The 27307-nt window shown below is 32.7% G+C and overlaps 2 protein-coding genes across 2 annotated transcripts in view; one reads left to right on the top strand and one right to left on the bottom strand.

Annotated features, from left to right (window-relative positions):
* Positions 1-19783, bottom strand: part of LOC134844435 (uncharacterized) — a 33162-nt gene extending 13379 nt beyond the window's left edge. Inside the window, exon 1 of the mRNA XM_063861113.1 lies at positions 19311-19783. Within this exon, the coding sequence (XP_063717183.1) occupies positions 19311-19529 (219 nt within the window). The 5' untranslated portion in view covers positions 19530-19783. The remainder of the gene's footprint in view (positions 1-19310) is intronic.
* The window catches only part of LOC134843739 (WASH complex subunit 1-like), a 382840-nt gene that overhangs the window by 27771 nt on the left and 327762 nt on the right, over positions 1-27307 (top strand). The window lies entirely within an intron of this gene.

Here is a 27307-nt window from a genome sequence, read left to right as displayed (position 1 = left end):
CAAAAGTGGTATAATTGGGATTTGAGTTTGGAGGTTGGCTGGGTGGGAATTTGAGCGATTGAGGGATCCATTTTGTCGGCTCATCGTGGGCTAAAAAAATGATCATTTTGAGATTGAAAAGTGGTGGTATGAGGTTGTTAGAAAATTTGTTCATATGTATTATCTTTTTGTGAATGATGTGTCATTATGTGTTGAATGGGGCTTTGTGTTGTATTTGGTCTGAAATTTGGATTATTTGTAATTGCTAGGTTTCGAAAATTTCGGGGAACTAATGATAATGGATGGTTCTGTGGTAGGGTTGGTATCTGTGGTGCTGTAGGTGTTGTATCGACATTATTATGTTCTTCGTCATATGTGTTTGGTCTTGTGGATATTTTTGTATTATATTCTTTTATTTGATTGATGATGAGAAAATTCCAAAAAATCCTGCAAATAGCATACGTGCTACACTTGCTTGGCGCTTCACTTGTGTGTGTATAGCGCATGTGTTATAGATTCCTTTTAACAGTGAGAAAAGAAATCCTATAAAATTAAACATAGCGTATAAGATAGTTAATCTTTCTAAGATGTAGTAGGGCCATCCTAGAAAGGCGAGAATTTCCTTTTTTAAGGTTACAAAACTGAAAATATTTATGGGTGAAATATCATATGGTCGGTATTTTCCACCGTTTAAATATTTTTAATCTTGAATATCCTTAAAATATCCGCTGTAGTCTTGTGTATAAATGTCTGCAAATCCTGCGGTTTCGGCAAGTTTTCTTAAATTCTGGTCAATTGATTGTCGTTGTATAGTGTCCATTTGTGTTAGCAATTTTTGAAATTGCTGTGTTCTAATGTGATGTTGTATATCAGATTTAGAATATATTCCAACTGACTGTAAATCAAAATTTGGGTTACGAGCGATAGCTCGGATATTTTCTGGTGAAATTTTTTTTAGTGGTTGCATTAATGTAGGATACGGTGTAAGTGGGTAGTATTTATATTCGTCAGGGTTTAATTGAACGATGTTGTGGCTATCTTCTGATCCACATGGAACTGCGGTATCCCAAAAACATGTTCGTCTTGAAAGTGTATCGACAAAATTTACTTTATTTTTGTAGAATATGGGGATTCTTTTTTAACAACGTTTATCTTCAAAAACAAATAATGGTGATAATTTTTTGGTGCAAGTATAAAACCATAAAATGTTTCCTTCGTAATCAAGAAAATTTGATCTACTTCCTGAAAATAAATATCCTGCGTAGGGTATTTTTAATACTGCTAATGCGAGTGATTGTAAGATTTGAGTTCTAATTCGCATAACTGAAGAAGTGTTTCTAATTCAGAAAACGACCTTTCTTGGAAAATTCTACTAATTGTGTAGTCTAATTTCATATCTAAGTGAATATCATAATGTATATTACCAATATAGGTGTTATTCATTAATGAGAATTCTTGTAAACGTGTGCTTTTACTATCGTATGGTGTTAGCTTTCCACCAGGGTTACCTGTGCGTTTATGGAGGTTCACTGGGACGTATGCTGTTCCTTCGTTAATAGAGTGACTTATTGCATAAGGGTCAAATTTTATTTTTCCAGTCTTCATGTCGAAACCTTTTTCGTATTCGACAAGTACCTCAGAGTATTGTGTTTTATAAAGTGGATTGCGATATTTACATGCAAATTCTGTTTCGTGATAGATTTGAAAACGTGGCATTTTATTTTCAATATCATGAAAGTTTTTGAAATCATTGCTTTGTTTGTGAGACGGGTTCACTTGTTCGTATGGAATTGACTCAATGACATATTTTTCATGAAATTTTATCATTCGAGCGTGTGTTTTTGCTACTTGAAATGTTGTGCATGTATCTTCAGGAAATCAAACAATTGTTGCTTGGGTTCTTGTTTTAGGGTCACAATAACCTTGATCATTTTTGCAAGGCAATCTAATTCCTTGATAGATCATGGTGTTATCGGTTAAATCTCGTGTGAGTTGTATTTTTTCAAGTTGTATTTTCCAATCAAAAAACATTATTTCTTGATATCCTTTATTTTTTGTGTCTGCTATGCAGTTTGAGGGATCATTTATTCCAATGTGTGGTTTCCAGTGTTTATCGTGTATATCAAAAGTTAATCGTCCGTGTGCGCCATTATATGGGTATTTTTCATCTAACTGAACATGTCCTTGATATCGTTCAAGTTCTGCTTGATGTACAGAATCGGCAAAGACTTGAAAATTTACTATTTTTCTGTCTGTGTTTTTATTTCTTGTTAGATTTAGTCTGAGTAATTCATTTTTACAATCATCGGGGTTTAGATGTAAAAGTCTTTCTATGTTACTCTGATAAAATGATTCGTGATCAAGTCGGTTTTTATTTCCGTTGGAAACTTGTGAACAATGTACTTTCTTTTCGGAAAATGTTGCTGTAAACTTATATCCTGCGACTGTTGTTGCTCGGGCTTTTGAATACAATGTTGCTATTACATTTGTAGTTTCTATAGCTGGTGGTTCTGTTTCGCATTGTGTTACTTGATTTATTGCATACTTGTGTAGTCTTTTTTAGTTTTCTTCACAATCATAGTGTTTTACTAATAAATCCTGAGGTCCTGTGCGAGGAGATGGATTTGTGTTGTGGTCGGTTTCATATCCGGAGTATGGGTTATAAAATAATATGTATCCAATTGTGTTTTTTCCATATCTATCGTAATTATATTTTACTTCAGTTGTTATGAATGGAGGAGGTAGTGATTGAGCTGTTATGTTTGGCGGACTTAAGGGAAAGGGGTGTTTAACAATATTATTAAGTCTTATTGTGATTTCAAATTTTAATTGGAGACTGTTTTGTTGAAGTATTTGAATGTTATGTTCTCGGATATCGTCGTTGATATCTTGTCTATTTTGTAGTCTATTAAGTGTCCAACTATGGAGTCGGTTACTTTCTTGATGTTGTCCAAATATTGGGGGAGGTGCTATGAAAGTCTTCCAATTTAATCCTAAAGGGATATTTGATGATGATTGTTCTCGATATCTAGCGTCGAGGTTGTTAGGGAAATTTAAGGGGAAAAGTGTCGGTGAGATTTGACTTAATGATGGTGTTGAAGGCAGTGACAGTGTTTCTGGTAATGATGATAGTGTTGTATCAGAAGAAATATCTATTGGTTCATTTACTATTTTCGGTTCACCTTGTGTATATGAGTGTGTTGTCCAATATGTTGGTCTTTCTGTGGTATCTGGGGGATTAAAAGGGTTTTCTCGGGTTTGTTGTGATGTGGGGGTTGAACCTAGGTAGTCTGAGGTTATATTTGAGGTGCTATGTTGTGAAAGAAGTGTGGGAGTTTCTGGTAGTGTACTGCTTGAAAGTTCTGAGGTAGTTGGTGTTGGTGATTGGGGTATATCAAAATGAACTCTGGGGGTTTGAAAATTTCTATTTCTTCGCGAATGTATAATTTGTCTATTTACTTCAAGTGTATTTTGTTTTTGACTGATATGTCTTATTCGACTTAAATCTTGTGGTAATGTGGGGTACAAACTATATGTTGGTTCATTTAGAGATGCTTGTCGCTGAGCCGGTTCTAGTGGTTCGGATAAGCGGGCGTGTGAAATTCGTGTGGATGTTTGGGGGTTTTGGGTAGTTGAGGTTATGCCTGGGTTTTCTTGGGAAGAGGTCGGTGAAGACTGTTTTAGTGGTGGTTGGTTAGCAATTTTGGAAATGTGTCCTATTAATCTGTTTCATAGTGGGAAGATTTATGTTTATTGTAATATTCTTCGATAAAAAGAATTAAAAGGATTATTGCTAAGGCGAATGTGATTATTGCCTTTTATACACATCTGCACATTGTCATAATTAGGGATGATAAAAATGTGATGAAAATTACGAATAGTAAAAAAATATCTGTTCTACGAAAAATTGTTTGTATCATTTAAATAGACTTTGAATTATCGTACCTGTGAACGTGGTCAATGATTTGGGAAAGTTGAAGATATATTTCAAATAGGGAGTAGAAAGAAATTTAAAAAAATATTGCAAAAAATTATTAAAAGGATTATTAGGGCTTCAAAAAATTCAATAAAAAATATTAGCAAAAGTTTAAGTAGAATGAAAAATTTTATGAAAAGGTTTGTGATTATATTTTTTAAAGTATCGACTGTTAAAGAGAGAAGCAGTTAAGAAATTATTCTGTCGTCGAATATTTTTTGAACTTCTGTGGCGAAATCCAAGTGTGGTCGGATTATTTATTGATTTTTTGACAAGTGGGTTGAGTTTTGTTAAAAATTGTTGGAGGCTAATTTTATGGTGCTTGGGAGGTCTTCTCTGCTTTGTTTTTATTTGTTGAGTAATCTGGGGTATTTTTGAAATATTTGTATTTTAGGCCAAACAATTATGGTCCTTTTTTTATATTAGGCTAATTCGTCATTTTTGGTTGGAGGGTTTTTGAGGTCTAAGTTGGGAAAATATTGTTGATCTTTGCATTATTTGATAGGGGAGGGTTGTAATATTATCGTGGTGTTTATTTTAGTTGTCAAGATTTAGCAAGTTGCTTATTTTTGACCTGGAGGTTATAAAGTTATAGTTATAGATATGACTGGAGATTAATATCTATCGGCTAGTAGGTTTGTGTTAGAGATATTGAAGGTGACGCATTTGAGTGAATCCTATTGGCTGAATTTGAACTAGAACTGTTGCGTATGTTTCAGCATGTTATCTTGAAAATATGAAAGTTCAAAATGATTTAGAGGTGTATGAATGATTGACTTTGAAAATTAAAGTTGTTTTTGAAATTCAATTTTCTTTAATATTTTAGATTGTGGGATGAATGTTTTGTAATTTTACGTGGTTGGTTTCTAAGTCGTGATAATTCTCTGTGTTCTGATTTTTCTATTTGTTCTTGTGGTAAGATTTTTTCTTATCATTTTTCTGTTTTTCTTTCTTATTGAGATATTTTTGGGTCTGGTGTTATTATATTTTTATGAGTTGTGTTTTGTTTTTGATTTTGTTTGTGATGAATGTCGTCATGTACATTAGTTTTCTGTTCTGAATATGTATTGTTTTGAATAACTTTTAAACCTGTAGAAGAATAAATTTGAGTTAATTCGCGTAATGCGTATTCTTTTGGGTAGTAAGGTAATAAATTGTTACGATGTTGAACAATTTCTTTTTTAGTTGAATCTGTGAGTTTGTATTTTACTTCAGTGGGTTTGGCAATTATTTGGTATGGTCCTTTGCGAAGTGGTTGTTATTTTTTGGAGATTCCTTTTTGAGTAGTAAAATTGGGTATTATGACAGTGTTCCAATTTTTAAATCGGTGGCTGGCATAAAACGTGAATTAATTTGGCTGTTTATGTTTTGCCTTTGTAACAATTTCTTTGTTACCTTTTGGTAGATTTCATTGTGCTTTTTATCTCTATTTAAAATCCCTTCGGTATGTGTGCCGGAGGCTAACTTGAGAATTTGTGGGTGATGAAAATGATCTTCATCATGTGTGTGTAATGGTAGATTATAGCATATTGAATCTTTATTTGGTTTGCAGTGACCTTGTGCATTTTTGTGAGCATTAGCTGTGAACATAATTGGTTTTCTTAGTTTTTGATTAAAAACCATTTCATACGGTGACATTCCTAAGGTTGTCGTTATTTGTGAATTGTATGATAAGGGAAATAATTTTACATCTGTTGACTTTTCTGTGTATCGTGTATCATTTCCATTAATGATACATCTAAGATATTCTTGTAATGAACGGTTCATACTTTCGACTAAACCGTTTGTCCAAGGTGCATCAGATGTACGTGGTTTATGTTTAATGTTGTAGAAGTGGCATAGTGTGATAATTTCAGTATTAATAAATTCTGTACCGTTGTCTGTAACTAGTATTTCGGGTAACCCGAATTTAGCTATCCAGTGTTCGTAAAGTGTTGTTTAAGCATAATAAGCATTACAATGTGGTACTGGGTTGAGTGCTACAAAGTGCGTGAATGCATCAACAATGACCATAATGGAAGAATTTCATTCAGATGATGGTGAAATTGGTCCTTTTGTGTCGAATGAAATTCTATGGTTGAAATATAAGCTTTGTCCTTAAAAATCTTGTTTCTGTGCTATTTGTTTTTGATTTGGATAAGGTTCGTTCAATTGACATATTATACAATCATTGCATAATACTTTTATCCAAATTGGGGCATTTGGAAAATAAAAATTTTGTGTGAAATTCGAGTATGTCTTTTCTGATTCTGAGTGTCCTTTTGTATTTTGTGTATGGGAGATGTTAAATGCTATCAGTATCATACTCAAGGGGAGACAGGGAACTTTAGAATCATCTAATTGATATTCTAAAAAATCTGTATTTTGATTGATTGTTGTGTTATTAAATTTTCAAAAATATCGGAGGAGTGTTTTGTTTCCTAAAATCGTGGTATCAGCTTTTGCTGGTTTTGTTTTATATTTGTGCCATGATTTGAGTTTTTTAATTACTGGGTCAAAATTTTGGTATTGTTGTAAAAGTTCAAGTGTAACTTTTTCTGTTGGTTGGAGAAAAATATTATCAATTTCTAGTTGTGATAAGGGAATTGTGTCAAGTGGGTCATGGAGGTTAAAAACTTGATTTATTGTGTATTTTGAATCATTTGTTTGTGGTCCTGATTAATTTATTTTATCGGTCAATATTTCTTTTTCAATTAATGGAAAAAGGTTTTTTTATGCGGTTGTTGTTTTATTTTCTTTTGTTGAGTATTATTTTTTATCCATTGTGAGTATGGAATTGGTTTAAAGGTAGATGTACCTTATAAATCAACTTCATAGTGATGATTTTGGCAATCTAGGTAGAGTGGAAAATGTTGTAAATTATTTATTTGTGATTGATCAATGTCAGTTTTTACTGCGTATTTGCATTCTAATTGGGGTGATGTTTCATCTTTTGCGAGATAGAATTTGATATTTTGTGGTATTTCAAATGTTGTTTTTCGTGTAAGGAGTTCAAGTGGTGTATTTCTGTTTAATGTATCTGGTAATGCAAGGTTTTTTTCCTGCTGTCCAAACTATATGTAAGTTTGGGAATTTCTTTAAAGTTAGTTGAAATCTATAAACTCTATGATTTGCATTTGATTTTTGTGTGAAAAGAAATATAATTGGTTTATGATCTGTAAATAAAACTGTTGGGTGTTTTGATCCAAGTATCAGAAATTCGTATTCTGTAAGCGTGCATATTATAGCTGTACATTCTCTCATTAGAGTAGAGAGTCGTAGCTCGTCTTGTGTGAATAGTCGTGAATTTTCTGATATAAGAATCATTTTATTTGTTCCACTATGTGATTGTAATAATGCTGCGCCGATGCCAAAATTTGAAGCATCGCACATTGCATAGAATGGTTGGTTTGGATCTGGAATTGTGTTTGAAATTTGTTCTGTCAAAAGTTTTTTAATTCCTTCAAATCGTAATTGATGTTCAGTGGTCCATTCAAAATTATTTTGTTGTCTAAGAATGTTATAGAAAGGTCTTAAGTATAACTGCATTTTGTAAACATATTTACTTAAGAAATTTAACATTCCAAGGAATTCTTGGATTTTCTTTTTATTTGTAGGTGGTTGAAGTTTTTGAATTGCATCAATGCGTGATTTTATTGGGGTGATAGTTTTTTGTTCTATATTATGTCCTAAGAATTTAACGCGTGTTAAGAAGAAATGTGATTTATCGGGGGCTGCTTTCAGATTTTCGTTCTGAAGTTTTTTATGATATTGTTCCAAAACTGTAAACATTTCCTCTTTAGTTTGTGATTGCATAAAAGCATCATCTAAATATCTGATTGCATTTTTCTTGAGTATTAGTGGTCTAAAAATTTAACTCATGAAAGCTGAAAAAGCTGCTGATCCTATGAATATTCCATAGAATAATCGATTAAATTCGTATTGTTGATTTCCAATAACAAATTGTGTTAATCGTCGTGATTTTTCATCTAGTGGCATTTGATTGTAAGCACTATTCATATCTGCGGTTGTGAAGTACTTACCATTTATCTTTGTTAAGATAACTTCTATTGATTCAATGGGCCAATTACATTTCGATTCGTCAATTAGTGAATTGAGATATCTAGCATCTAAAACTATTTTTAGTGATTCACCTTTTGCTAAAATGATAGCAGGGTTGATGAAGGTATTACTTTTGGTTGTTCTTCTTTATTTACTAGTGATATAATTTCGTAAGGTTCTAAAATATCAAGTAATCTTTTTACCTTGTCGTGTAAGTGAATCGATACTTTACTTGCTCTTTGTTTTTTGAAAACTGCGTCAGGTTTTAATGGAAGGTGTAGTGATGAACTAATTTTTCCAACGTCAAATTTTGATGTTGCGTAGACTTTTGAATATTTTATCAGTTGTTTAGCTAATTTTCAAACTCATTTTGCGTTATTTGTGAATGTTGAAAATTAAACATTGTCAAAAATTTTTGCTGTTCTTTTGTATAATTTGTTATATTAAATGTTGGTTTAAAATATGGTGTTTTTGGGACGTAACATGTATTTTTTTTTTCATTACTTATTATATTATTTATGGATAATTCTTCGTCAAGAATTGTTGATTGACAAATATCTAATAGTTGTAATATATTATTTACTCGATATGCTACTTCATTTATAGGTGAAGTTGTAGCGTTTGTTTCACAATATCCTAAGAGTCCCAAGGGTAATGTTATTTGATATGGTGTATTATTATACACGTGTAGTGAAATAATATCGGATTTTGTGTTTTTCAAGTATTTTATGGATGAGCTTGTAATTTTGAAAAATTTGTGAATGGGTTTAAATTCGAAATCTGACATGAAAAGTTGTTGTTTGTTTTGACTTTTGTCATACTGATGAACTTGTTTTATCGAAAAGTTATATCCGTTTCCTGATGGTGGTTTCAAGTGTTTTCGTTCTTGATTATAAATGGGGTAAAGTTTTGAGAAAAATGGTGGTTGTTCGTTTAATCTTTGAAAGAATGTTAAGGCTGTGTTTTTCGTTTTTGTATATTTATCTTTGATATGAATTTTACTATTTAAGATGTTTATTGTTGGTATATATTTAGTTATAAACGGTATGCCAATGATATTGTGCTTAATATCAGTAATATGAAATGTTTGTTTGAATGGCTTGTTCAAAATCTTATTTTGTTCCATTGTTCTTGTGGGAACAAGGAATAGTTGGATTTTTCCATAACTTACTAATGTTGCCCCTTGTGCTGGTGCTAATTTACTAGATGTTTCAAGAGGTGTTAAATTCGGATGTAATGTTTTGATTTCATTCCATGTGGGAATGTTAATGATATTTGATTCTGCTCCTGAGTCGATTAAAAAAATCAATTTCAAGATCTGGTGGTTGGACTCTGTAAGAGAAGTGGAATTGACCAAATTTTTTCTCTCGGTTGTTCTTTTTGTATGTTTTGATAAATATGTTTTGTGTTTGAGCATTGTACTTCGTCTTTTTTTTTCAGGTTTAATTACAGTATTAATTTCGTTTACTTCTTGTGTAGTTCGGGTATCATTATTAATGGGGTAGTGTAATAATTATGAAGAAGTTCCAACTGATTTTCATATATGTGTGAACTAAAGGGTTGTTCATATATGATAGGTTCATAGTTGTTTTCGTCTGTTATCATGTTTACTGAGATGGTATTATCTGTATCACTTTCAGTATCAGTTGATTCATAATTAATGTGGTTTAATTGTAGTTCGGTACTTTCTGTGTTGTCAATACCAGGGGGATCTGAAGTTGTGTCTTCAGTTGTTTGTACCCGATTAATTTGTCGCTGATGTTTCGGTGTGTTACCTCTATGTTTGTGTTGAGAATCAGGGTAACGATTGTTGTTTCTATAAGGGGATTGAGAATAATTTCTTTGATTGTTATAGTTGGGATTCCTACTTTGTGAGTTGTTTCTTGACCTATTATAGTAATTGTTTCTGTTTCCTTGATCGTTAGATCTGTTGTAAGAATTGTTTCTTGATCTGTTGTTTTGGTAACGTTGGTTTCTGTTATTTGAATAACTTCTAATCTTATTGTTTGAATAGTTTCTGTTTCTGTTGTATGATGAATTTCGTGATCTATCGTTTGAACAGTGTCTATTCCTAGAATTTGAATGGGAACTGGTATCATAAATTTCTCTTCTGTTTGAATTTGATCGTGAATAGTTGTTTCTATACTGGTTATTTTGGCTATTCGATCGACTATTTCTATTTTGTGAGAAATTTCGTGAATTTCTTTGTTCTGGTGATCTACCTCTATAATTAGAATTATAGGGTGATTAATTTCTTGAGTAGTTTGAATTATTTGGGAGTGGTTTACCAGAGCTGTTATTACTATGTATATTTTTTTTGGTAAATTTTGATCTTTTTTCATGTATTGGTAAAATGATTTGTTTGGTTCTTTGTATTTTTGTGGTTTATTCTGATTGTCTTGTTGTTTTTGTCTACATTCGCCAATACTACATTCGCCTACGTCCGTATCTTCGACAATAATTACACCATTTCTTGAAAGATGGTTTTCCTTTGAAATTTGGATTTGTCTCATATATGTTCAAAATTTCGGTGATTTTTTCAGTTAGGTCTACATCTGAATCGTGTATGTTGTTTATTTGTTTAGTATTTGTTTCAATTCGATTAACATACTGTAGTTTTAGATTTTCTGTTTCTTCAAGTTTCATTGTGATTTCTGCTGGTTCTAATTTATCAGCTAGTTTTCTGAAATCTAAATCTGGTTCTCGAATTGATGAGGGGTGTGATGCTCTCTTTTTTATAGCTATTTTCCTTAATTGAGGTGTTAAGGCCATCATTAAAATTTCTGTCATTTTTGTAATTTTGTAACCATGTGTATTGAGTGAATATGCTTTTCGAACTAGTGTTTCGATTCGAACTGCTAATTGTTTTATTGTTTCATTTGGTAATTTGCGAATTTCGTTGCATAAAATTCTTTGATGTTGTTTGTTTCTTTCAGAATCAAACATTTTTGAAAACTCTTGTGTGAATCATTTCCAATCTGATTTTATGTCTATAGGTAGTACTGAAAACCATTTTTGGGCTGCGCCATCTAGTGTTGTTTGGATTAACGCTGTGCGTCTATGTATCCAATTTTGATGGAGTGGCGTATTAATTGGTTCGGGTCCTATATTTAAAATTAAATTTGCTGTGACTGCGTTTAAATAGTCTTCTACAGAATATTCAGGGTCTGTGCCTGTAAATACCATCAGTGGTTTATTTGATGTTATTGATGATCCACCCATGAGGTATGGTTTCATCGTCATTTGTAGTGATTCTGCGGCATTTGGCATTTGTGAAAATTTTGTCAGTTGATTTTTTGTTATTTCATGTTGTTGTAAATAATATGGTAGTGGTCTTTCCTTTTGCATTTGAGTTGGTTGGTAAGAATGCATAGTCATTGGGTTTTGTGATTGTATAGGTTGAAAATATTGTGCGTTAATTGAGTTTTGTATATGCATTGGTTGTTGATTTTGCATATCTGCTGGATTTTGTGGGTAAATCTTTATATTTTGCGATGGTTGAGATTGCCGCGGTCTTTGTGTTCGATTTTCTTGTGTATATGGTGCAAAAACGTCTGGTTGATGATAATCATCATCATCAGATGATAAATAATTTGTGTAATAAGGTGTTTGTTGTTTATTCCTATTTTGTTGAAAAATTGGGTAATTTTCACTATTATCCTGTGGAGGGTGTGGATTTTCATGGAAATTTACTGAATTGGTCGATGTATTTGGAAGATTCCAATAATGGGAACATACGTGGTTTAGGTTTGCATATTTTTTTTGGGGGGGGGGGGTTGATTTTTTTTGACTGATTTTCATAATTATAGTTGTGTTCTGCAAAATTGTTTCTTGTGAACGTTTTTCGTGTTTTCGGCGGTTTTGTCATTGGTCAATATGTCTGATAGTCCATATGTGAATATTTTGGAGCAACCGAAGGTTTAACGGTCGATTGTAAGGTTACTTGTGGTAATAATGCATTTTTATTTTTAGGTGTTGTGAGGTTTGGACGTATTGGTGAGATACTTTGTTGTGTAGTTGTTACTGTTGTTTGAACTATCTCTTCATTTATGAAGTGTGATGGTGTTTGAATATCTTGTTGTGTAAGATTTCTAGTTCCATTGAGATTTTCATGGTGTATAACTGTTGAATTTAAGCTGCTATTTTGTGTATCAGGTAAAAATGTATTATAATTTAAAGGTGTTGCATCAATTGTTAGTGGTATTACTTTTACATAATCTTTGAGGAAAGATATTATACTTATTGCTTGACTTGAGATATCTGCTGGGAAATTTAAAAATGCTGGATGAGACCATTCGGGGTCCCAAACGTAATCTGATTGTTCTGCAATGACAGTGTCGTCATTGGTACTTTGGGGTCTAAAGGTTTTTCTTGCTTGTTCTATTAAATCGATATTATGTGTAAAATAATCAATTGTAAACCATGCTAGTATTTTTGTAAATCATGTTTAATATTTTGTGAGACATCATTATTGGTAAAATTTTCACGGATTGCATTTAAAAATGTTGAAAATGCGGCGATTTTGTTTCTTACTTTTGTATGTTTTGATGTTTGGACTGGTGATGTACTTTGAGCTTCTGTTCTTTCTAATATAGATAAATATTTATATATATTATTGCAAAAACTTCGTTGGTGAATATTGAGTTTGCTCTCTGTGAGTTTTGATATTGTATGCTTTTGATATATTCTGTGAATAGTTTGGAAAATTCTAAATCAATATCGTCTGTTTGGATAACGTATTTACCATGAAGTGTTCTTGGTGTGCTGAATTCTATGGTGTAGATTCCGTATTGTTGTGTTAGGTTACATATGTCTTTCAAATAATGTTCTATAATTTGTCTTTTAATTTTTATATCTGGGAATTCTGATTTGCATGGACTGATTCCTGGTTCAAACAAATTTACGAGTAATTTTTTGCAAAATCGTGTTTGTCCTCTATCATTGAGTGAATTTATAATAAAGGGAAAAACTGCTTCTTCGTCTGGACTTTCGTCACTTTGAGTGCTGCTCATTTTTTCTTTTGATGACTGTTAATATATAATTATCAATATGTCTAATTGGTTAATTCCAATTGTATAGATGTACTGGTTCGTTTTTATATTTCTTTTTTATTCTATTTTTCCTCTTTTTGATGAATTTGAAGTTGTTTCTGAATCGGAAAAATATAACTGATCATGGACTGGGCAATTTTTGTTTACTGATTCTTCTAATTTGTATAGTGCGTCTAGACTACTGACTTCTGATTCGGAGAATGCATTTCTATTTTTTGAAAATCTTTTTCGTGTTATCTGTCTTTGTTTACTTATAATTTTTCTTTTTATTGTTTGTCGTTTTGTTTGAATGTATCCAACTGGTTGTGTATGTGGGGTTATTACAAGATCGTTTTTTTGGTTGTCTTTTTCACAGTTGTGTAATACGATTGTTTGTTTATTTCCTAAATTTTTTAATGACATAAGGTTTAGGACGAGGGATGCAAGAAGTTATTAGCGGTTTTAATTTTCCTAGACTGTTAGTCCTTTTGATTTTTTGGTTAGCTTAACCTGGGTCTTTTTGTTCAGTGTTGGAGAGAAAAGTATATCGATTCCGAAGAATGATTTTTATTTTCTCGTGGCTAGTCTAAGTTAAGGTGTTAACTTACATAATTTTGCTTAGGGGTAGTGATTGTGTTCAAGGGTTGGAGAATAATTAATCGATCCACAAGGTTCAGGTATAATTAGAACGCAAGTAGTTCTTTAGATAGTATTTTGAACTTATTAAGTTTAAGATTTATCCTGTTTCAGATAAGAGGAGGGTTCAAGTGAAGGATGAATAACCGAAGTTCTTCGCTATTTAGCCTAATTTGAATGGTTAGCGTGATTAAAAAATTTCTCTTAGTCCTGGGTCTTTTGAAAAGGTTGGGTAGTGAATCGACGTTTGAGGTCGTTAGACACTTGATAATTGGGTGGAGGAGAACAACATTGTTCTTTTTGATCCAAGGATAAGCCTTGATGATCAGAATTTAAAATTTATAAGATAGAAAATTGATTTAGATCCAAGGAAAGCCTTGATGATCTGGTTTAAAGATTAAATTAAATTAAGTTTAAAATAATTCAAATTTATTTGATAAAAGTTTTTAGTTCTTGGTGATGTTAGTTGATTTATGATTGCTGTTATGTTAAGGTGATGAAGCTGGAACAACAGGATGATTTATATATATACTAACAATTTATTGTCATGCTTCTAATTTTTATTTTTGTTTTCAATAAATATTTTTTCAAATATGTTTTATATATTACTGCAGAATTGGAGGGAACGATTTGAGATCTTTTTATCAATTGTTTTTGTACAATAGTAATTTTATCTAGCGCCTGAAATAATCATTGAAGATTTCTTTCAATGATCTTATGTTTGCAAATGAAAATCTAAATTCATTGCTAGTAAGATTCTAAAAATAAAAGTTTGTGGTGGCTTTTGCCGTACGACCATGAAACTAAATGGTAAGTTTCGATGTAGTCGTATGTCGTCTCTTGTCCGAGGTCTTTTTCCAATACCGGGTAGTTCTCGTATTGTGCGGAACAGCGGCTCTGATCTATTGAGTCGTAGAGACATTTCAATTAAGTTATTGTCGTGTAACATTTTGAAAATGTTTTGTCTAATTTCTAATCTATTTTTGGTTAATACTAAGCTATTTTGTTTTTTAAGGTCTTATTCGAGACTTATGGTCGCACCAGATGAGTTAAGTTCGAGGTATAACTCATAGAGTAGTTTCGGATAGGTTACACCGTCTTCTCGTCACGCTATCTTATTTTCGGCCAGATAGATTCGTGCAACTTCTTAGTCTAATACCGATCCTAATCTTACTCTTATATCTACTAGTCTCAGGGTGTTTAACTAGTCTCTGCTAGGCTCAATAGATCTAGAGTATACTGGCTTATTGCGGCGGCTGAAGTTCTTTTGGAGAGGCAACTAATTTCTAAGTTAAATTCAAATCTCTCTGGTGCTGAAATTACAAGTAATTTCAGCACTTACAAATAAGTGGGTTGTTAGTTAGATGGAATATGATTGGTTAATATTAAATATTTTATAGTGATAAATTATCTAATTTATCCAATAATAAAACGCAGTTTAGATCAGGTTCCAGAACTATAGTGAGGGAGAATGCGCGCCGAAAACTTTCCAACCTAAAAAGTGCTCAATAATTTCATTTTTGATTTGTTGTTTTTAAACATTTTTTTGGCGCAGAACTCAGAGAATCAGTTGGTTGTTCCGACTATCCTGAAGAAGAAATGACGGAATATTTATGTTAGGGGTACTTTTTTTCTCCAAATCAATTTTGACTTTTTAACTAGTCATTTTGGCGTGTTTTTTTCTTTATCATCTGAAAGGTACTACTGTTTAAAAAGGTAGTTTACCTGTGATGATTTTTCGTGAAGTCATGGGGGTTTAACGATTGTCAGCTCGGCCAATTCGAAAAAAATTAACTCGCACAAATCCGGCTCAGAAATCATTCCAAATTAATTTGAGGTATGCTATTTCCGTCTAAGGCAAAAATCTGGCGTACCATGCAAACATCCGGTATGTCAAACATCCGAAAACCCAAAATTTATACAAACATCTGAAAAACAGGTTTACTTGAGCAAGTTTCCGCCATTTTTCAAAATAATAGGGGCAAAGATCTGATTTCTATCGTTCACTTAAAAGATGCTGCTTCGGCCTAATTAATAGTGAATGGCGCAGTCATGTCAACGTGCTGTGAGCTTGTAAGCAGAGGGTAAGATTATTTATTAACAACTGAGCCGGCTGTATGCGCGAAGCGGCCATGCATACTTATTACGCGCACCGGCAGTTTTAAACCGTGTGTCGGCTCAATTTGAATTGGCTATATGAACGGTGATGTTTTGCAATTGCAAATCTTGCGTCATTTTATTGCGTAACATTTATATAGTTATATAGGTTCTGAAGTTTCACATATCGGACGATCACAATAGGCTCTATTTAAGCAATAAAATGACGTTGAAGTTTCAAACACAAAACATAGTCTAATTAGCCGATTTCAAATTACCCGAGTTTTGTTTTTGTTTTGATTTCACCTGTTTGGCTACGCGCGCGTCAACGCTTTTTGACATAAAACGGCTCTTATTTTCATATAGATTCTTACCCTCTGCAAAGTTACAACGCGGGGCACGACTGCGTCGATCATTATTCTGTTGGCAATTCAACATCTTATAAGCGCACGGTAGAAGTCGGATCTTCGCCCTAGTTTTTGAAAAATGTCGGAGGTTTTCGGATGATTGCAACATTTTTTGTTTTTCGGATACTTGACTTATCGGATGATTGCCCGGTACCTATGCTACTTATTCTAATTATGACGTTGAAATTATCCAATTTTACCCCCAAATAGCGATCGGGGAATGACTTTCAATAAAACAAATTTAAATTTTTTTTTAAATTTGAATTGTTTTTGAAAAATTCATAATTGTTTCGACTTTCGATACAAAAGTAACGGAATATTTGTGCTCGGGGTGAGTTTTTTTTTCTTCAGACAAATTTCGACTTTTTAACTAGCCATTTTTGACGGAATTTTTTTATATCATTCAAAAGGTATTGTTGTCTTGAGCTCAAATTTGAAAAGATATTTTACCTGTGATCATTTTTTGTAAAGTTATGGGGGTTTAAAGATTGTCATTTTGGCCAATTTACGACAATTAACGCGCGATATATTTCGCGCCATCAACGCGTAAGCGGAGAGTTAATTCGTCTTAAAATTGTTCCAAATTGGTTGAAAGAAGCTTATTTGCCATAATTGATTTGTTGCAAGGAGCTAAATCGATCTTTTTGTACTTTAAATGGCGTGTGGGGGGATGATTTTCATCAAAAAAATTCAAATTTTAGAAAAAAAATATCATTTTATTTTATTACATTTAATTTTTTAATGTTATTACTGCTCCATAAAACCTTAAAAGGCAGTCGGAACATTCAGGGCTTCGCCCTGATACGAGCAGTCTTGTTCTCTTTTAAATTGAAAACTACTCCATATGCTCTATTGGGCATTCGCAACAATCAAGGCGCCGCCGCCTTGGTACAAGCAGTTCTGTTTTTTTATAATTAATTTTGTTTTTGAGTCGTTATTTTTGAGTTATTATTTTTGAATCGAGTTTTTGCGATTCATGAAACTCTTGCCGCTGCGTGAAAAAAAAACAGCTCTTTGAACAATTTCGCTGATTTATGCGTTTTTAAAATTGTTCGCTTCAAACATGAGCATTGCATTGAATAATAGTTTTGGAATAATAGTTTTATAAAGCAAAAGCAACCATATTTACTCTTCGTACTAATTGTATTGCACTTATGTATCAGACAATTAAAATGAAAAACACTTCAAAGCAATTTTACTAGCGTTCAGCTGGCACAATTTATCTTCTCATTTCTGTTTATGGTATACTTTGACTTATTTTCGCCGCATCATTAATGATAAACAATTCAAAATATATAAACACCAACAATGCTTAAAAAGGATAACCGGTAGCTATCCAAGTACCACAGAAGGTTCTGACATGAAACACTTTAGAAACATAATCTCTCTGACTAGTTTTGCTGGTCTATGCGAGTTTAAATTTTGAAATCTAGGGTAATTTAAATAATAGTATAAAAATGCTACCATATAAAGCAACCAAAATTACTTATTCTCTGATATTACTTGTAAGGCAGTTAGTTAATCAAGAAATCAATTGAAAATATTTGAAGCTACTGGCACAATGTTTGGGTAGTACATTTCCTATTATCCCTATATTCTGATTTTTGTTCCATCATGAACAATGAACTACTTAAAATGTTTAAGACCCAACTATGAACAACTTAAAACAGTAGGCAACTGTTAGCAGCCAAACTAACCAAAGAAAAGTCCAAAAAAAAACAATTCTATATTGAAAATTTGTTTTTGCTAAGTTTTTTATTTGAAGTTTTTTGATTAGGGTTAGAAATGGCCATTAAATTAGGTGAAAAAAAGCAGAAAAAACACCGTAACTAAACTTCAAAAAACGTTAAAATAGGAACAGAATTTACTTAAGTTGAATTTTTGACTCTCTTAAGTTGAAACAGAAAAAATTTTTTGACTCTCTTAGCCCAAAAAATCAAAAAACTGGACCAGTTTATTCAATATTGCATTCTTTTGAAGATACCAAGCATAACCAAAAGGGTTTCAAAATGATACGCCTTTTGAGTCTTTACGTTATTCGCTGATTTAATTTTTTTTAATTTTGATTAGTTTAAAATATTGACACCATATATTAAAACTAAAATTTTTAAAATATGTGCTGTTAAAATTTTGCTTGATATCGAACATTGCTTACATTATTCGACCTAAAATGTTTTCTTTGAATAGTTTCAAGAAACAAAGTTAATACGCCAAACCATTTAATTGAACGCAAAAATACATTACATAAATTTTAAATTATATCAATATTATATCATTAGTAACTTTACATCAATAGATTGCATATTCTGCATTGAAAACATCAAGAAGTATACTATGAGCACTTCCATTTAATTTCTTATTGAAAAAATATTAATTCGGGCAAAAATCAATTGAGTTTATGATTTCCCACCTAGACCGCACACCGAGCGCCCATGGTCCATAATCGATTATGTTTTCATTGTATAGTCAGTATCTCTAAATTTACAAATTATAATCCAATAATCGAATTGTTTTTTTTTGTCAAAATAGTCCATTAAAATTGATAATATTTTTTATTGAAGATTTTTTAGAGGTTTTTGATAAAATATCCAATTTTGTTTTAAATTAATCTCATTTCTAGTTTAGTACGGTTGCTACGTTTTACGTACTCTATAGTTTGTACATTTCACTTTTTTTCATTGATTTTAAACATTTATGTTTTGTTCTACTTTTTCTAAGCATAGTTCATTCCTCTTATTTTTCACATTCCAGACTGAGAATTTTATTAACCTACGCTCTTTTTTATGAATCAAGGCCGTTTGTTAGCGTCAAGAACTTTCACGTAGTTTCATTATTGCAGCCGAAATCCGTCGGGCTTCGGTAGATCCGATCTTGTTTCTTACTATAGATGCCCATGTCATAGTCATAGAGATGAATTTGAATTCATTTCTGGTTTTTTGAAATGCCGAGCTCAAAAAGTGCTTGTACATAATCAAAGACCAAGGACGCTCATAAGCCTACTGGCTTGCAACGAGCAACGAGCAACCTTCAAAAAATGAAAGCTCATAGGGATTATGTCTGTATAATTTGAAGTTTAATATCTGGAACCTTATCAAATTTTACTGTTGTTTCGACTTACGACGAAAATGGGGAATCATTTTCTACCTTAGATTCGCTTCTGGCCCAATCTGCCACTTGTCGCTGATGAGTCACCCTCTTCTTCAAAATACCTTCTTTGATCTCTGGGAGATAAACAACTGAAGATGCCGACCGGTCACCATTCATTCCACTCAAGTACCAGTCATCGCCACTGGATCCAAGTCCAGAAACAGACACACCTGCATAGCTGCTATCGGTCAAGCCCTTCTTTTTTTGCTTGATCATTTCCAAATATAAATAGAGCTGCGATTCAATTTTTCAGAATGAAAAGGTTAAGAAAGATGTCACGATTTTGGCGTGGTCGGAATGTGGTCGAATATATCTGTGAAAATTGCAAAAAAAAAAGAAACTGGCAATTAATTTTGTTAACGTAGAACGGCTCTCAGAACAAGAAAGAACAATTGAAGTGTTACAAAGCGGTAAAATGAAAACGGTTGTGTTTTATGTTTGCTCTATATTTGGTCCAAAACTGCGGTCGTAAAATCATAGCAATTAAAAAAACTCAATTGATATCATTAACTTGCTCGTTCAAAAGCTTCAGAATCGTCGCATGTTTTTGGTTAACATACCAAAGCTCAGGGGCGGATCTAGGATTTTTTTAGGTCGACCGAATTGATTTTCTGAGCTCTCCCAAAGCACTAAAAAGACCCTGTTTATTGTCAAATTTTCTGCGCCGCAGGCAAAATTTTGAAAAACAGGCCAAAAAGGCGTTTTTAGGCACTTAGAAAATTTTGACCAAAAAATTTGTTTTTTTTTTGGCGCGCGCCCCTTAAAGTAAATATATATTGGCGCCAAAGGCGCCTTTAGAAAATTTTTAGGGTCCATCACCAAATATGGATATCTCAAAATAGTACAAAGGGGGGACCCCCCCCCCCCCCTAAATCCGCCCCCCCCCCCCTCAATCCACCCCCCCCCCCCCCCCAATCCGCCCCTGCCAAGGCTCAGCTTAAAAAGTTGTCAAATTAAACATCTTCTTTTGTTTTGGGTGATTGGCAGAGAAAACGATATGCGTTATTTTTAACCACTCAATTATCAAGACGGTGAGTTGCGTCGCCGCTAGTCAGATAAGACTGAAATGGCGCCAGCAAACTTCAATAAATACTTAGAAAATGAATTTGCAGAACATGGAAGAGGCTATCAATAGTTCTGATAGGGTCGATCAATGGTGATGTCTATCTTCCGATTGGACAGCGCTCACTAATCGCATAAGCATAACTAAACTTTTTGATTTCATCAAAGTACGTTTGACAAACAAATATTTTTTGAAAATTTAATTGTCAAATAGAGAAAAATTGGATTTTGCAGCCAGATATTATCAGACTTTATTCGTGAACAAAAACCAAAAAACTATGATTTTTTAAGATAACTTAAGGCATAAGGAGTCAATTTTTTTTCGTATGACCTAAAAAACGAAAAAAAAAGTATCAAAAGCAAATACTTTTAATTCGCCAGACAATGTTTTTGAAAATTTTCACAAAAAATTTGAGGTGAAGTTTCTTAGACTGCAATGACCATCACCATTACAGGAACAGATCAAATTTACCATTGTTTTTCATAAACATTGCTCAATTGGGAGAAAACTCCATGTCGGGTAAACATAAAAAAGCATTTATTTCTAAGTTAAGCGAGCAAAAGCAGTGATGAAAACTGTGAACTTAGATTCTTAAATGGAAATATTTAGTATCATGTTGGTTTTAAAAGTATGCAATCAGGCAATGTTAACATAAGCTTCATCTGGTAAAATAACTGCCGTTTAATGGGACTTAAGCCGCCAACTCAAAAAAAGTCGACAAGAACTGCTGTAATTCTCATACTTTGTCTTGATTCGAAAAGTTCATTTTATGAACAAACTGCTGAACAAAAAAATTGTCAGAATTGATTTAATCTCAAAACAAAATTTACTCAGCGGTCAATGAGTCAAAAACACTAAATACACTAAAGTTGGGCTGAAAAAAAATGATGTTAGAGAAAGAGTCATCAAAAATTTTGCTGCCCCGAACCCCTCCTAATTTTTTACACACGCATACACTTTTTTGTCATCAAAAAAATATTATATGGGTTGTTATAGTGTTACGACATCCATATTAGAGACTGCTGTAATTCTCATACTTTGCCTTGATTCGAAAAGTTCAATTTATGAATAAACTGCTAAACTAAAAAATTGCCAGAGTTGATTTAGTCTCAAAACAAACCTTACTCAGCGGTCAATGAGTCAAAAACACTAAAGGAGGTGCCAGTTGGGCTGAAAAAAATGATGTTAGAGAAAGAGTCATCAAAGATTTTGCAGCCCCGAACCCCTCCTAATTTTTTACACACGCATACACTTTTTTGTCATCAAAAAAATATTATATGGGTTGTTATAGTGTTACGACATCCATATTAGAGACTGCTGTAATTCTCATACTTTGCCTTGATTCGAAAAGTTCAATTTATGAATAAACTGCTAAACTAAAAAATTGCCAGAGTTGATTTAGTCTCAAAACAAACCTTACTCAGCGGTCAATGAGTCAAAAACACTAAAGGAGGTGCCAGTTGGGCTGAAAAAAATGATGTTAGAGAAAGAGTCATCAAAGATTTTGCAGCCCCGAACCCCTCCTAATTTTTTACACACGCATACACTTTTTCGTCATCAAAAGATATTATATGGGTTGTGACCAGTAGCGTGCCGAGGTGTGGGGTTGGGGGAACAACCGTTCTTTTTCAATTCTGGTTGCCAATATTTTTCCAAAGGGTTCCCCTTTGTTATATAGTTTACAACATCCAGTTTTGACTGACCAACCTCAAAATTTTTCTAAAGGCGCTTTTGGCACCAAAATAATAAAGTCTGAAATGGGAGCGCGCGACAAAAACATTCAACTTCTTGGTCAAATTTTTCATAAAGAAGTGCCAAGAAAAAACGTTTTGTTTTGGCCTGTTTTTTGAGTTTTTTGGCCTGGGGTGCAAAATAAAAGTTGTTAAAATATGGTCCTTATAGTATTTATGGAATGCTCGACAAGTCAATATGGCCGAACTAGAAAACGCCCCCCCCCCTAGAAACAACTCAAAAAACCGCCCCCCCCTAGAAAGTTTTTTGCGCAGACCACTGGGGTTGACCAAACTGACCAAATAGGAAGCAAACAAGGATAACCTGTTACTGTGCAAATAGCACATAATGTTCCGACCATAGTCTTGAAAAGAAAAAACGTTTCTCAAATTAGTGTCCTCTTTACTGCGTGGGTGATGAAAAGATGTGAATGAACAAAAAAAGAGAAATTTGGCAGATTCTACACTCATAGTCAAATCGGCTGATCAGAAAAAAAATTTTGTAGAAAAATGACTAAAACACGAAAAAAAAGCGTAAAAAGTTACGCAAAATTATCAAAAATTACACAAAATTATCCCAAAAAAATCAAGAAAAAACAAACCGGTTTTTTTAACACTGAGAAAAAAAATTAATGTCATTCGAATCACGATTGAAGGTTTTTAATAAGATATATCACACGACTCATTATTTATGGTACCTGATTGTGCGAGGAAAATAAAACGAAAAAACTAAAACACGCCCAAATACAAATTCTTTCACGTTTTTCAAATTATTAGAACAAAAACAGCACTTTGTAAATAAAAACTAAAACAGACTAAATTGTGGATGTAACTCTAACTCGAGAAAATGACTATCTAATATCAGATATGTTTTATATGAATCTGCTGAAGACAAAATTCTAGAGAAGGCAAAATAATTAAATTTTTTTTGTCGCACAAATTGTTAGACTGAAAAAAAGTTCTACTCCCATTGGATAACGCTTGCTACTCACAACCGTAATTAAAGTTTGAATTTATGAAATTCTATTTGAAAAAATTGAAAAATTGATAATTTATTGCTTTTGAAATAAAAGTCATTGTTGGGAGACTTTTTGCAACCATATATCATGGATGTTCACTAATGAAAAAAAAAATTTACTTTTAAAATAAGTTCTTAAATCGTAAAAAAATTACGCATAAAATTGGGTGAACTTTTTGGAAGAACTGAATCACCCATAACAATACAGAAAAAAAAACAAAAAAAATTCTGTTTTGTGAAAATTGCTTTAATCAAAAATGAAACATGCTGTGAAACGTAGACAACAAAAAAGCAGATAAAAAATAGTTCGACAAGTAAATCTTTCAGATTCAAAACCCAAAAAGTTACGCTCATAACGTGCTCCAACCGCAGACATTTGTCGTCTGAAGCATGTGTGCTACCTCTAAATTAGCAAAAATAGTAGTTGAAACCTGATATTTTAATAAGGTAAACTTATTTTCCAGCTATTTCTTTTGCCCGCTCAGTCAAGAGCTAGCGCAAATGCTTGAGATGACAATGTTTTTTGCGTGGAAAGTTTTTGTGGAAAGTTTTAGTAGTCGAGCTATCGTTTTTCTGCTTATTTTCGTTATATTTGTTTAACAGCATGCAATTTTCTAGTGGTTTATGCAGTTTTTAAAGAAAACGAAAGTCATTTTGATTTTAGTCCTGTTATAGCTTGCGTGATGCAGTTCCAAGAAACTTCGCTGATAGTTTTTTGTTGTTTCGAATGTTGTAGAGAGTTTCCTTTGGTCAAATACACAGTAAAAAAGGAGGAACTGTAAAAGAAGCAACATCTTGTTCTTGAATTAAATTCATAAGTGAGCGGGGTTAACAAGAAGCAGATCTGAGCAATATGTTGTTTTCGCAAAATGAGTTTATATTGATCCGGGATAATGCAGAAGGGCAACTATTTGTTCAAAAGCCAAATTGAAAGGAGAGTGCGGAAAGAAAAGAAGCGTTTCTTGTTGGCAAACTGAGTTTTAAGTTTTTTTTTCGAAGTTTTAAATTTCACTTAATCGAAAAATATACTATATGGTGTAGAGAATTAGTGAGTTAGGCATGATTGACTTTTTTAAAAATAAAGAGTGAAGAACATAAATTGAAAATGAAGAATTAATGAATGAAGGACGTTTTTTAAAATTTTTTCTTGATTTTTGTACAACAGGTTTAACTTTTTTGAAAATCTTTATTGACTGATGAGGACTGAAAGAAACATCCAAAACTATTTTTCTTGATACATAACTCAAATTTTGAAACTGGAAATTTTTTTAAAAGTTGGTTAATAACGTTCGTATCACAACTGAAATGGCTTTAGTATGATATATGATATACCACTCATCTCTCTCCGATGATTATTTGTTGCAGCTAATTTTTCGGCGAAAACAAAAACAAAGAAATAAACAAGACTGCTCGTATCAGGAAGAAGCCCTGAATGTTCCGACTGCCTTTTAAGGTTTATGGAGCAGCAGTAATAACATAAAAAAATTAAATGAAATAAAAAAAATGAAAACTTTTTTTTCCAAAGTTTGAAATTTTTTTATGAAAATCATCCCCCCACACGCCATATAAAGTACAAAAAGATAGTTTTCGTTCCTTGTATCACATCAATTATGGCAAATAAGCTTCTTCCAACTAATTTGGAACGATTTATAAGACGGATTAAATCTCCGCTTACGCGTTAATAGCGCGAATTATATCGCGCGTTAATTGTCCCAAATTGGTCAAAATGGCCAAAATGGCAATCTTTAAACCCTCATAACTTTACGAAAAATAGTCACAGGTGAAATATCTTTTCAAATTTAAGCTCAAGACAACAATACCTTTTGACTGATATAAAAAAATTCCGTCAAAAATGGCTAGTTAAAAAGTCGAAATTTGTCTGAAGAAAAAAAAAACCCACCCCGAGCACAAATATTCCGTTACTTTCGTATCGAAAGTCGGAACAAAAAAAATTGAAACACATAACTGAAGCTGGTTAATGATATTTTACCGCCGAGAACTAAAATTGACCTTTGCTTGAAAGTTTTCAATTGTTTTTATTTCACAAAACTTCAATTTTACCGTTTAATTGTTGATTAGAAGCAAAGCTTAATTGTTGTTGAAGTAATTCAGAATGTAAGACACTTGAATTTCTGATCCGGTAGATTTTTGGGGTTTTGCATTCTGCTGATTTGTTGTAAAAAACACAAAAAACAAAAACAAAATGATGAGTTTGAAACAAATGAGCACATAATGCTTTTTTACGAACACTCTTGCACACAAAATTCAAATTTGAAAATTATGTATGAAATTTTGTGAATGAAAAAAAAACTAGCTGATTCCAATTGTTGTGTACATTGCGCTGAGCAATCCAGCCTTGGTAGTTCAAACAAACCATAAAATGAAATGAATCACAACAATTTAGTTTAAAAGATCAAATTTGTATAATTTTTTTTGCTTTTTTTGATGAGCTGGTTCAATCTAAGCAGTGATAGTGACTGTGATTAATTTTTTTCACTCTCTACCTAAATTAGCCTGAAAAGCAAACTTCCGACAACATAAATTTTGAAAAAGGTTCATCTGAAAGCGGAATCACAGTCAAATCGACTTTGTTGTAACCTTACATTTGATTATATTTGATATCACTTAAAAATTACCCTGAAAGGTCAAACGACCCACTATACAACATTATTCGTTCCAAACCTACTATAAAAATTTCAAAACTATGAAAAGTTTATTCATAAAGTGGTGATTCGGTACTATTGATCTTTTACTGCCCCGTTTGTGTTTTTTTTTTCAGTTAAATTATACTCACATGCCCTTATTGTTCTGAGGTTTCTTTTAAATGCCATGCATCCAGTTTCGAAACTGGATACATGAAAGCTTTAATTTTAAAACTGGAATACTGGTAGCCTTATCAAATTTGATAATGTGTACGCCTAGTTAATACAGACAACAAATGCGGTCTTAAAGGAACAATAGAGCTATAGTGCCGTTGTATAAATGAAATACCTATCATTAATCTCCTAGAGAGTTGGGAAGTTAATATGGTGAGGCTGGGGTTTTCCGACAAATTTAAGTGCCACAAAATATTCATGTTGTACAAAAATTAGAATCAATGTAAATTCATTAAGAATAGCCAAGAAAGCGGCACAGAAAACAGTTGATTACGGAATATTTTTTTTAAAATTTTCTAGTTATGTGTCGTTTTTCAATATTTTTTAGTAATTACCGAGGTTAAAAAACCTTTCGTGCTTTTTGCTGACTTTGTTTTCATATATTTAGCTATTGCTCACAAATATTATCAAACAAAAATAGAAATTAAAATCTTATTTCTTTAATTACCTTGATTGGAACATTCAATGCTAATTCTTTATTTTGCTTTTGATTTTCTGAAGTATCGCTGACATAAATGTTCAAACAAATTGCTTACTTCACTTAGAATACTATTGCAAACAATACATTTTTTCGTGCCGCTCTTCAAATCTGACTTCAATTTAACTCTTTCGAAGTGAAACTAAGTTCATGTTGCAATAATTGAAAAATTAGATTTAGACAAAACTTTTATAGATTTTTTGGATATTTTTGAGGGATTTCGCGCTCTGCCGTTTACTTGCAAACCAAAGACAAGATGAGCATGGAAGAAAAGTATGTAGAATTGGCGATTCTACTGTATTACATGCTATAGAAACCTGAGTGTAAAATTGGTAATTTTATGATGAAAATGGTTGAAGATTGTGAAATTTGATTTCAACGTAAACCGACGGTGTGAACTTGTAGCAACGAAATTCAATGACAGATAAGCTTAGTTTGAGAGCAAACAATCGTAATCGGACTCTGCACCTTGAATTTGGCCTCTAGGGCGAAGAATTGGAAAAAAGAAGAAAGCGCTAAAATTCTGGAAACCCCCCCGGATTGGGAACCACTGGTCCGATCCTTATGAAAATTGGTGGGTGACTAATAGAGTTGATTTTAGCCGGGCATGCAAATTTTCAGACCGCTGGGACCCCTGGGGGGCGAGTGATAATGATTTCCGAAAATGCAATTAGCACTTTTTGTAAACCGGTAACTAGTGGTCAGAATGACTTCATATTGCAATATGTTGTAGCCCTAGGCGAGGGAAGATCACCACCGGGATTTTGAACGCATCCGGTCATTACTTCCGGTTTTACGCCTTATGTAAACAAAACCTTATTTTTTGTTA

This window comes from Symsagittifera roscoffensis, chromosome 4 (genome assembly GCF_963678635.1).
Source record: "Symsagittifera roscoffensis chromosome 4, txSymRosc1.1, whole genome shotgun sequence".
Taxonomy (NCBI): domain Eukaryota; kingdom Metazoa; phylum Xenacoelomorpha; order Acoela; family Convolutidae; genus Symsagittifera; species Symsagittifera roscoffensis.
The sequence above is the reverse complement of the archived record's forward strand: the minus strand, read 5'-3'. Positions and strand labels throughout refer to the sequence as shown.